At 39.5% G+C, this 12,919-nt stretch overlaps 1 protein-coding gene across 3 annotated transcripts in view; it reads left to right on the top strand.

Annotated features, from left to right (window-relative positions):
- Positions 1–11,726, top strand: part of ECE2 (endothelin converting enzyme 2) — a 70,000-nt gene extending 58,274 nt beyond the window's left edge. For all 3 annotated transcript variants that reach the window (XM_075202436.1, XM_075202435.1, XM_075202434.1), the window contains 7 exons: positions 1,979–2,056; positions 2,804–2,907; positions 3,135–3,245; positions 3,652–3,719; positions 6,420–6,610; positions 7,092–7,187; positions 7,272–11,726. In XM_075202436.1, coding sequence (XP_075058537.1) covers positions 1,979–2,056; positions 2,804–2,907; positions 3,135–3,245; positions 3,652–3,719; positions 6,420–6,610; positions 7,092–7,187; positions 7,272–7,448 — 825 coding nt within the window. In that variant the 3' untranslated portion in view covers positions 7,449–11,726. The remainder of the gene's footprint in view (positions 1–1,978; positions 2,057–2,803; positions 2,908–3,134; positions 3,246–3,651; positions 3,720–6,419; positions 6,611–7,091; positions 7,188–7,271) is intronic.
- Positions 11,727–12,919: the final 1,193 nt, after the last annotated feature.

Raw genomic sequence — 12,919 nt, 5'->3', positions numbered from 1 at the left:
TCTTCATGCCATTGCAATACATGTCCTTACCAAGCAGTGTAAAATAATCTCTCAGTCGCACCTGCAACAGTTAGTAGATACTAGATAAAAAAAACAAAATGCAGAATGAATAGATTACAAAACAGAGTAACAAACAATGTGTATAATAGCAAATGCAACCAATGCAGAGTTTCTGCCATGATAAATTGATGAACCAGGTGTAACTTCTCCAGTAGATGAACTTAAAAGTCTGGTACTCTGACGCAGAAGGACCAAAAATAAATAATAATAATAATGCAAATAATAAATAGTAAATGATACATAAGTCTACTTCCTTCCAGCTTCTGACATTTTAACTGAAAACAAGAACTAAACCCAACATCTGACACCAGTAGGAATTAGAGTACTGGTAATTAGTATTGGCCAGTAGTGGTGGGCAACAATTTGCACGATGGCCACTTATGGTTACAGACAATATCTCTTGTATTTCTGTGTCATGTTTACAAAGCTAAGTTGCTTTTAGTGTCTTAGCTGTAAAAATGGTGTGTTGTTTTTATTGGCTGAAATGATGTGAACAGTCTTGCATTATGAACTGGAATACTGTAAATGGGATATTAACATTTAGGTTTTTTGAAGACATGTTATTAATGTGGTGTTTAGAATTCTTACCAGAGTGAATGTATAATTTTATGTTTAATAAATAAAGGGCACAATAGGGATCATTTAGTACTGAGCTCCTGCCTATTACACTTCTGCAAGATATCAGATTTTCAGAGACACAGAAGATAGCACTGTATGATCTGAATGATAGGATCCGATGGGGAAACCACTGTGCAAAATGACCATGCGCACCACAAAAGAATGAAAATAAGACTGTAATATTTTAATTTCCTACAAGAGATGGTGACTAAGCAAACTTGAATGTGTTCACTAGTTTAGGTGTGTCACAAAACTTACCAGCTTCACACTCCTGTGCTGCTGATTTCCTCTGCCTCTGTGTAGTGGTCAGCACTTCCTGGTTCTGGTGGTCACAAGATCATGGCTGAGAGGTGGTATATTCAAACCTGCAGAGTATATAAAGCTCACTCTGACACTGCAGCTGCGTCAGAACAACAGGTATTCATACCCAGACTGACTCCCTGCTATGCTGTATTGCTGCTGACCTTGGCTTCCCTTGTGATTCCTTCTTGGATAGTGCTTCTGCCTCTTAACCCCTTATGTACCAGTCCTTGCTTGTTTTGACCACTCTTTCTCGGATTTGATTTTGTATTGCACTGTAGCCTGTGTTTCAGATCCCGGCCTGTTATTGGACTTAATTTCTGCATACTGACTTTGTACCTTGCTACCGCCAGTGTACCAGTCCTCTGCTAGTTGACCTACTTTTCAAATTTCCCTTTCTCTCCGCTGTGTTACACCTAGTGGCTGATCAGAGGGCCGTAACCTGTGTGTTCCTGGCCACAAAAGTCCACCCTGCCTTGCGGAAGTTCTTGGTGAAGACCAGGGGACCCCTTACACTCTGCGCCTCTGTTTGGCCAACGCTAAACCAGGCGAGCACATGTATCCATCACCCCAGGGCTCTTTTCCAGGGACAATCGTTACAAGGTGCTGCCAAATTCCCCTAAGTATGCAGCTTAAAAACTGCCAACCACAATCTTACCACTGTTGCAATATACAGTATGGTTCCTTATACATGTCAGGTAGAAGCTGTTAGAGTTCAAATTTACAACTCTAAATATCCAACATAGTTATTTCCCAGGAGGTGAGGTGCTTCCATATTTCCGCTGATTTATATTTGATTTTCTTAAACTGTGTTTTAAATATCGATTACTTGGACAGAGCAAGTTGGATAAGTACTTTAGAAAACTCTAAAGCATGGCCTGTTGATGTTATATGAAGAGAGGGTTAAGAAACTGGTCTAAAGAAAAGGGGATGAAGGTGAATAGATATTATGTTATCTATAAACTCAGTGCTATGTTATGGACTTTGTCTTATATTCCAGGCGGATGCTATATACGACATGATTGGATTTCCTGACTTTATTCTGGACACCAAGGAACTGGATGAGGTGTATGATGGGGTGAGATGAGACTGAATAATGGAGATATAATTGAATATGAGTACCATGTCATTTAGTAGATGACAATATAACTATTGTAGAATAGGAATGATTAAAGTCTCCACCTTTATAGTAGATATTTTAAAACATTATCTACACCTCCTTTGCACCTCCTTACTTGTATTATGGGGCTTCTTTATTTGGGTCCACTCCTTTGCACTATTGGGATTAATGTTTCTTTTGGGTCCCCATAACATAGAGCCCATTGCACAAATATACCACAAGCTGAGGCTTTTTGCTGCTCTGCTTCCCAATGTGATTGCTTTCCAGAATAATACTATCACTCCTGGGACCTTCAATGTAATTGGTCTGAATGATCCCAATGGCTAAAGCACTGAGCTTGGCTTGCTGCGCACTTGTACGTTGAGCCCTCCGGTAGAATCACAGATGAGATAAAACAGAGGATGGGTTCTGGGGAAAAGGCTCCCATAACTCAGGTAAGGGTGGTGGGGGGAACCTTACAAAATTTCTCCTATAAAGGTGGCATTATCTTTAACAATGTGTGATATTTGAGTATATATAAAGTTTGTTGCTAACAAGTAAAGGCCTTCTGTGACCTTCCATATATATATGTATACCATTGCAACACGGACGGAAAAGTGTTTCCTCTATACTTATCTTCTAAATGAGCATAATAATGCATGGGCTATCAGACAGGTACAGTTACATAAGTGGGCTTCAGAAATAATTTTGTCTTCTCTCCTTCAGTTTGAGGTGTCCGAGGATTCTTTCTTTCAGAACATGTTGAATTTCTACAATTTCTCAGCCAAGCTAATGGCCGAACAATTAAGGAAACCTCCAAACAGAGAGCAGTAAGAGGGTCATACTTTGTGTACTACTCACAAGACACTTGAACCTACTGTACATGCATATATATATATATATATATATATATATATATATATATATATATATATATATAATCTATTAGCAATGATCAGACAGCAGCGTGTATGTGAATTTGGGGAGTCATATGTATGTGTATGAGTTTAGCAGACACAACCTATTGGCATATGTCATATGGCTGTCTCTCTTGCAGATGGAGTATGACACCTCAGACTGTAAACGCCTATTATTTGCCAAACAAGAATGAAATTGTCTTCCCAGCAGGAATCCTCCAGGCTCCTTTCTATGCTCCCACACACCCAAAGTATGTATGCCAAGCTTTCACCCTGAACAATACACATGCTCAAAAGAGCCTACATCAGTAAATATACCATAAACTTTACATGTACATTGCATAATCATCCCCAATGTAATACCCACATTCATACAGTACTCTCCATTAACAAATACTAACAGTACTCTAAATCTGTTTTTTTTCTTTCATACATGCATGAACAGCGTTTGCTGTCATCCAACATGCCTCTTCCCCTGCTGCTAACTACACTCTTATATTTTCATCCACTTATCTTGTTGCACTATCTTACTCACTCTTATTGTCTCTAAAAATGTAAATAAATGATCTAATGCCAAAAATTTAAAATTTTTGTCAATATCTTCTAGTATTTGTAGTGCACGTCATTCATGCTTTTGTTCTCCCCTTTCTTCTTCAGGGCTCTAAATTTCGGGGGTATTGGGGTAGTGATGGGACACGAACTGACACATGCATTTGATGATCAAGGTTTGTAACAATATTACTTGGTCAGAGTCTATCTAGCTGTGAGTGGAGTTTAGTATGATACTGAGTTGTCCTTGGTAGAAATAATTCATCTGTGGCACTGTGCAAAATAAAAACAGTTGGCAGAGAACTGTATATTTAAATAAAAACTATAATCAGAATACAAATTTGTGTGAAATGAAACATAACATAACTTTGCAATGTTCTTCACCAAAAAAGAATAATAGCTTCCATTTTTCTGATACACCTAGAGCTGTATTACCGATATAAGAATAAGGGAGGGAATAATGAATAGGTCACCGTTTTTCTTTATTTTAACAATAACCACAACGATCTGGAAATTGTATTTTAGCAATAACCACAACATGTGAAAATGTGTTTTCTTTTGTTGGTTAGTCTCTTTCCCTCTGCCTAAGTACACCACTGTACTTCTAGCCTCCACCATCTATCCCCTTAGTGAATCTGCACATTATTACAGCAGCAGTGTGCAGGTCTGCATTTGCAGCTGGTGCTAACTTAAACATTGTGAATGAATACAGAATAATTTATGTTTTACTATCCAAACCCTCCTTCTCCATTGCTTTACAATGAATAATGGGTGGTTGTTAAAGACAAGTGACGAAAAACAATATTAAAAGACATGTGCCTAGTTTGCATTATATGGTAAATACAGTCCAGGCAATGTGTCCTCATGATTTGTCCATGCAGCTTGCCATTGTTACTCCAGTGGCTACTCAATTTCAGAGTCCAGGTGGCTCCTTAGCAGCCACAGTGCATAAAGCTCCCTTGGCAGCCACATAGAGACCTTCCAGTTCTAGCCACAAGCGTTGCAAGCCCAAAAGCATAGAGATCACTCCCCCCACCCCTCTCATCCATTGCCAGCCACAATGCACAGGGAGCTCCTACTGTAAGACACATTATACAGAGATCCCTCCACTGCCAATCACATTTTAAAACAAAACCCTGTTGCTAACCAAAATGCACAACAGAGCCCCCTCAACTGCCTGCCATGTATTGTATGGAAACATCCCCCATTGTTGACCATATTACATATAGACACACAATACATCAGTGCTATACTGTAGCCACTTACCTGTTTAAGAATGGAAAGTGGGGCCAGACATGGCAGAGTACTGGCTGCAGTGTCTGAACTTCATCCAGGCACCTCCACATCAGTTGAACTAAACTGGAAGTTCAGTGACAATAGTTGAAGTCTATGAATGCTTCTTTGCTTTATATATAATACATAGAAGTGCTCATAAACTGAATAACTAGAATCGATTCTTCTTGTGTGCAACTTTTCCCAAGCTCGCCAGAGGCACATGTGTGTCCTCCTCTAAATGAGCCCCCAAATGTACCGATCCCTTGGAGAAAATTTACTGCAGTTCCTGGGCAAACTAAATGATTATTCCTTTACCTGACAGTCTGATTCGTTATTGAGCAGTAGGAGAAAGCAGACCACTTACGTTTCAGTTTCATGGCCTCATGTACAGTTAATTGGCCATAAGCTGTTTTTTTTCATAAAGTAAGCATTTCTGTACTGTGCATGAAAAAGGTGTACACTTAAGTCCCTATACAGACAAGGAGTCATCTTACACTTAGTGAGGCGATATAGGGGAGGGAAGTTGGGCGCAAGCACAGAGCAAGTACAGAAAGGGTTAACACAACTGTGGGACATTGAGAGGAGGAAGAACCTGCAGATATGCGTATCTGCGGGTGCTCAATGACTGGTGCAAAGTACGTGCTGATGATGATCATTGGCATGGACCGTGCTAGTCTCATAAAAAAAAGAAAGAAAGAAAATCCAATCCCCCCTTACCCAAAAAAAAAAGTGCTCCCTGCATCAGTGCTCATAGTATGGGCTGGTTGCGGCAGTTGCAGGGGAATGAACATCATGGGGGTAAATGTATCAAGCTGAAATTTCTGGCAGGTTTGAAAAACTGGAGATGTTGCCTATAGTAACCAATCAGATTCTAGCTACCATTTTGTAGAATGTACTAAATAAATGATAACTAGAATCTGATTGGTTGCCATAGGCAACATCCACTTTTCAAACCTGTCGGAAAATCGCAGCTTGATAAACTTACCCCATGGGATTGTCGTTTCGATCCGATATAATGTATATAATTTATACATGCAGCTAATTGCAACCAGTTTGTTCTAAAAGTATTGCAAAATTATTGCATGTATGGGCAGCTGTAGCTTGAGACCAAACCTCTCCACACACAGCAACATATTTAAAAGCAGGAGAATCAGAACAGAACATCAGATACATGCTTAGAAAAGTAAGTCTTTCTACTGCAATCATTTTTAAAGTTCAGTTCTATTTTATTTTACATATTAAAATCAATTTGATGATTGTTTAAATGTAATGTGCATGGTATAATCTATATCCAGAGTGTAGTTTTTTATTGCTGTTATTAAATTGCATTCTTTATAAAAAATAAATAAAAAATTATATTTCAAAATATAATTGACATATAACAACTAACCTGGATGGATTTTTTGCTGCAACAGTAAATGGTCCTACCATTACATTGAGCTCACTGTAAATGGAGTAAAGGGCTACAAATGTTATTGCAGTGTGCTTAGTAATTGCTGAGCCGAGTGGCAGCATGGTGTTGTTCCCAATTCTTATTTCTGAGGACACTGTCCAGAGAAGTATAGCGCAGTCCAATCATTCTCTAATAATTTCCATTACAGGTCGAGAATATGATGAGGATGGTAACCTGCGTCCTTGGTGGCAAAACTCATCGCTGGAGGCATTTAAAAATCGTACAGAGTGTATGGTCAGTCAGTATAATTCTTACACTGTGAATGGAGAGAAAGTGAATGGACGACAAACACTTGGGGAGAATATAGCCGACAATGGAGGCCTCAAGGCAGCATACCATGTGAGTGACAGACTGTATAATATCAACGCAGCACTACAAGAGTGTGTGTGTGTGTGTATTTTTCTATATTAAAAACAGGGAATGTTAGTTCCCCATATTGCAATATATGTTAAGCTGACCATCTCAAGCCAAAGTTTTCCCCTTCTGACCAGTCCTTACATGATCAAATACTATGTTTCTTCTTATCTCGGCTAAAGGCTTTTAGATGTAAGGCTTTCCTATCCCATGCACTAGCAGCCATGGGACACCTGGGACTCACCTGGCACAAGTTGGGATCGATTAATCAAGAGACTTTGGTGTCAGTTGATCAGCTTAACATATATTGCACAATGTGGAACTTACAATTTCTGTTTTTAGTATAGAAAAGATCTGTCTGTCTGTTTGTCTTTCTGCCTGTCTAAAATATCTTCCAGACTCATAGTCTACCTTTGTCTCTACATTTATATATTTATCACATGCTGTCTACATTCTCTTGTTTCAGGCTTACAAATCTTGGCTACAGAAACACGGTGAAGAGAAACGTTTGCCAGGTGTAAGACTGACCAATCACCAGCTCTTCTTTGTAGGATTTTCACAGGTGAAAGAGAAATGTGTTCATTGATAATACTGATAGTATCCTAACTGACCATATTGTCACCAACTACGTCACTCTCTCTTGCAGGTGTGGTGTTCTGTGCGGACCCCTGAAAGCAGCCATGAAGGATTGGTTACAGATCCCCATAGTCCAGCCAAATTTAGAGTTATTGGGACCCTGTCAAACTCAAAGGACTTTGCTGAACATTTCAATTGCCCCAAGGGGACCCCAATGAACCCAGGAAAATACTGTGATGTGTGGTAAAAGGTTATTCACACACATTAGTGTGTATTATAATGAATGCTTAGGCAATTTGTGAAGGATGTGTAGGGTCTGTGATATCTGAGTGTTAGGGTAAAGTGTGTGTACTATCACAGTCAAATGTTAATTAAAGTAAGTATGACTGACATTTGAGTGTGATGGTATAGCAAGTAGGACTGACATTTGAGTGTGATGGTAAAGTAAATATGACTGACATTTGAGTGTGATGGTAAAATGAGTGTGATTGACATTTGAGTGTGAGGGTAGAATGAGTATGATTGACATTAGTAGTAAACAGTTGTGTGTTCTGTGTGAGTGACAGCGAGTCAGTATTTGTGCAGGAGTACATGGGCATAGTTTATCATGATAAAACTACAGTATATCAGTTTATTCACTCATATATTGTGTATATTACCAATAGTGTATATGTGTGAATAAACCATCACTGTTATCAACATTGGTGTTATTTCCTCTTTGCATCTATCATGATAACACATGCCAAATTTATAGGGGTTATTTTATTATGAAGCATGAAGGTAATTTGCCCTGTTCATTGTTACTGAGTTCCATAGGAGCTTTTTTAAAAGAAAAGTTGAATTACATTTCCATTACAAACCATTACTACCACCACCACTACCATCACCAAATGACTCTTAGGCAGCTTATGAGATAAGTACTTACCTGTGAAATCCTTAAAGAAGTTTTCCTATAGGACAACAAGCTCAAATGGTATTGGACTGAATATAAATCCACAAATATGTTAAATAGAAGACTGCAAGCTAACCATCTGCCTTTTAAATGCTTCACAAATGTTGTGTCTGTGGTTATGAGCAAAATTTGATGTTTGGAATGAACTCCCCTTAGACCAGTGGCGGATCCAGTGGGGGAGGGGGGGGCGATCGGGGTTGCCGACAGCTGCACACTGCTCTGATTGTGTTTTAAACACAATCTGAGCAGCGGGGCAGCACACTGCCACTGCCGAGCGGACCTGCAGATACTGTGCAGCCGCCGGCAGCTTTAGAAATCAGAAAGGGGGCAGGGCCTAAATTGCCCCCCCTAAAATCGCCCCGGGTAGAGCAATTGTCTAGATCCGCCCCTGCCTTAGACTACTCTTTGTCATAGTTTCAGTCTGAACCTGTCATACTGCCTTGCCACTAGCCAAATCCATTGTATTGTAAATCTATTATCACACATAAAGAAGACTGGTAAGAGGACATTTGTAGTATATAAGAGGATTATGGAAAAGACATAAAACAGTGGCAGTCTACTAAATGATAAACTTTGAAATGTGTTAACAAACTATAGAAACTGCATCAAGATCTAGCATGATGCATTCACATGCAGCTCGGTTACTAGTGGCTGGATGGCAGTGTTCTTCCACTCAGCGATCCATAATGACTAATCAATCACAGATTAGCCTACTGCATTGATTATGTAAATACATAATACAAAAAGAAAGGGGACCCCCATAGTCATTTTCTGGGTTTTCTTGTTGACAGAAGCAACATTCAGCTGTAATTCAACCCTGTAGTCACGCATGTAATTGCCAGCACATCCAGAATTGCACTTAATACCTTTAATTATATTAAAATAACCAACAACAATATTTTACCACCAGTGAATCAATGTCTTAAGAGATGAATGAGGCAAGTAGAGGAGCACAGATAGAACTGGTGTTTAGAAAAGACAAGACTTTCATCTGTTATAATGAATCACCCCATTGAGGAACTAAAAGCTACATATTAGTTTTTACCAAATCTGGCATAAATACACAAGGTCACCAAATTTCAGAACCGAGGTGACTATTAATACGTTTATTAACTACAGTAGGGGCAATGGTATTCCATATGATGAAGTATGCAATCCAGCATTCAATATATCAATGAAATGATAATGTAAGGATGATACCCCAACATTATCTACTACTTTATAAATGGTTAGCATGAGGGACAGTGGTAATGGGTTAGCAGAAACATACTCCAACATTATCTACTACTGTGTGGATTACTTTATAAATGGTTAGCATGAGGGATGGTGGTAATGGGTTAGCAGAAACATAAAGCACCCCTAAGAATGAATTGAGGGTCTAAGGTTAAATAACTACAGATATACAGTTTAGTTACTTTTGCCTGTTGACAAAAGCCAATATTTTGTTTCATACTCTTATTTATATAAAAATGTATGTTGTAGTATAGATTTGTGAGTGATGTTAACTCATATGTACATTTCAATTTCACTCCACATTTTACATTTCACTTCACGTTATTGATTAGAGATGTACAGAATTGAATGCATGGCAAAATGATGAATGATCAAATCATGGTTGGTGTAAGGTGCTGTGTGTGTAAAACTAGTAGCATTGGATGGCAAATGTGAAAAACAGGCCATGTGAGATGCTCCATAAAATTGCTGGATTAGTGCATGTGGATAAATTATGCTACATGTAACAAAGCGATCAGAAGGAATTGTCTGTGTAGGAGACTGCTAAAAAAAATGTTTGTGCATATGTGTTTTGTGTATACTAGAAAGAAGATGCTGTATGTATGCAAACTAATATGAGTGTGCGTGTGTGTGCACAAACTTCAAGACCATTGTGTGTGCAAACTGATGAGAAGATGATGGATGTGTGCAATCTGTTGAGATGTTGGATGTGTACTAAGTGATAAAATATATGCTGCACATGTGTAAACTGATACAAATATGCTATGTGTTGATGATGCTGACGCTACCTGTCTGGGGCGTTAGCTTTACTTCACCGCACACCCGACCGTCTGCTGTCATGGAGTCCCTTTATTGGGAAGGGTCTTATTGCCCCAACAGTCCTCCGTTTTTGCACTGTTTGGAACACATATCACACTGGCATCATGCTTCTGAGATTAGAAACTGCTAAAATCACATAAAGTTCTGCCATGCTGTACCTGGACACCATACAATCATTTTATGAACTTCACTATCTTTCAGTGTTCACAAATTTGGCAGCAAATGGGTTTAGATAGAATCTAAAAGTTGTTGCAGAAAATAACTTTTTAGCGTCATCTCAAATGATCCAGCAATGGCAGACCTCGACCTCCCAAAGAGACATTAGGGGATCTATACAAAAACAGGAGACGTTAAAATAAAAAAAATAATAAACCATGCCTTAATTGCCAGCACACACCAACACAGAGATAGATAGATATATAATACTATTAGCAACATTGCACCACAAGTGTGTTCTTGTTCAGGAATCCCTTTAGATTTGAATGTTTTAGTAAGGTGTACACTGTTGCACACTCTGTGCAGGGAGCCTGTATTAGGTTAAAAATGCCTTTTCCTCCCCAAGTGTCAAACCTATAACAAGGGAGGGGCACTACCAGCCTGTGGAAGAAGTAATATTATTATAGGATGGAAACATTTCACTGAGACACAAGGTCAAACTGTCTTTGAGTTCCTAGAACATACCTAGGCTACCTGTGGCTAGCTGTCGGCTGTTAAATTGCAACATCCAGTATGCTCCACCAATTCACTGTGAGTTGTAATTCAACTACTGGAGATTCAAGGTTATATAAGTATGTCCTAGGAAAGGAAAGCAGTTGGTACAAGCCAATAAATGGGAGGGCTGGGCTATGTGCTGTTATATTTGTAGACCTGTTGTCCACTCCCTCCACACCTACCTCACACTGTGACATCCGCTGCTTCTCCTATTCTTACGTACAAGCTGTATGCTGATATAATGGACATAAGGAACTTACTCAGGAGGCAGCATTCCTAAAGTGACCTGCTGGGAAAGTTTGTGATCCGTTTGAAATACCTTGAGTTTTTAGCCAAATACATTTTAACTACTGAAGGCTTTACATCTATGACATGTAATGTCTGCCCTAAATTATGTATGCTCAGCCTGTCATGCAATTCATTGTGCTAATTGTAGTCATTGTGTGCTAGGTAGCATTAGCTCTGTTCTTTATAACATGAGGCCTCTAAGTAGGTCTCAGTGGGGCACACGGGTTATAGTCCTCAATCATCTTAGTACAATACAGGGAGCCCTGTGTGTGAATTACCACTTGGCTGTGCTCAGTCTCACATTATCCTACTTAATTACAAGTAGTAAGATATTTCACAAAACATGCAACTTTGGCATAAAAAGTCACTGTTTCTATACTATGACCAAGTGGGTAGATGAGAACTGCACAAAACCTCATTATATAATGTTACTGTTACTGAATGCTTGTGGCTTCTCCATTACTGTGTATTTGTGAAAATATTTTATTTTTTCATGTTTAATAAACCCAGCAGAATCATAAACCGCTTATGGTGGACAACATTCTATACCGTCTTTTACCTTTACCAGAGTTAACTTAACAGACTAGAATAACGACACAGAGACTTGAATTGGCGTTTGAAAGGTCAGGAATTTATTAAAGGCAAACCTGCTGTGGAAAAATTGGTAGCCAATATAAACAGAGCAATCAGCATCCAGGCCACACCTACCAGTTGTAAATTCCTTTCAAACTAATTTGGAACCAACTAGGCGTAAAATGCCAAACTCCCCCATTTGGCATATTAGCTGAGGCCCACCCGCCTAAGCGGAGCCCCTTAACCCCGAAGGGCTATTCTGACTAATTGCCCAATTCCTTTAAGGGGAGAGTGACTACTACGCCTTAAATGTAACGAAAATGGCCGCTGATTGGGCTGCTTACCGCCACTTGTAAACACAAGTACTAAAACCAATACCAAATATAGGGAATGGGTGGGTGGGTAACAACTCCAGATGACAAGAGGAAGTCATATCCTTTTCCTATATGTTATAAGCCTCCTCTGGAAATCTAACCCCTCCCCTTCCGGCTCTACTGATTGGATAACTCAGATTTCCACTACCACCCAGATAAGTTAACTCCTGGTATGCCTGTACCTTTGCCTCTGCCTGCCCCCTCAGCGTTTATATCACCTCGGTCTCATTCAATCCCTCTGTTATATTAAACCGCTAATGGTGGACAACATTCTATACCATCTTTTACCTTTACCAGAGTTAACTTAACAGACTAGAATAACGACACAGAGACTTGAATTGGCGTTTGAAAGCTCAGGAATTTATTAAAGTCGAACCTGCTGTGGAAAAATTGGTGGCCAATATAAACAGACCAATCAGCATCCAGGCCACACCTACCAGTTGTAAATTCCGTCCAAACTAATTTGGAACCGACTAGGCGTAAAATGCCAAACTCCCCCATTTGGCAACCCCGAAGAGCTATTCTGACTAATTGCCCAATCCCTTTAAGGGGAGAGTGCCTACTATGCCTTAAATGTAACGAAAATGGCCGCTGATTGGGCTGCTTACTGCCACAGCTAAGGTTCCCCACCAGGAACCGCAGCCCGCCACCAACTGACCTCTCATAGCCAAACAAGAAAACCAAAAATCTGCTCTATAAAGTATGCCATACCCATATCAGACAAATGTACACCATCGGGCCTATAGTACTGCGTCAAAACAGTCCTTA

The sequence above is a fragment of the Mixophyes fleayi genome, chromosome 3 (assembly GCF_038048845.1).
Source record: "Mixophyes fleayi isolate aMixFle1 chromosome 3, aMixFle1.hap1, whole genome shotgun sequence".
Lineage (NCBI taxonomy): Eukaryota > Metazoa > Chordata > Amphibia > Anura > Limnodynastidae > Mixophyes > Mixophyes fleayi.
Note: the sequence above shows the minus strand (reverse complement) of the source record. Positions and strands in the feature narration are given on the sequence as shown.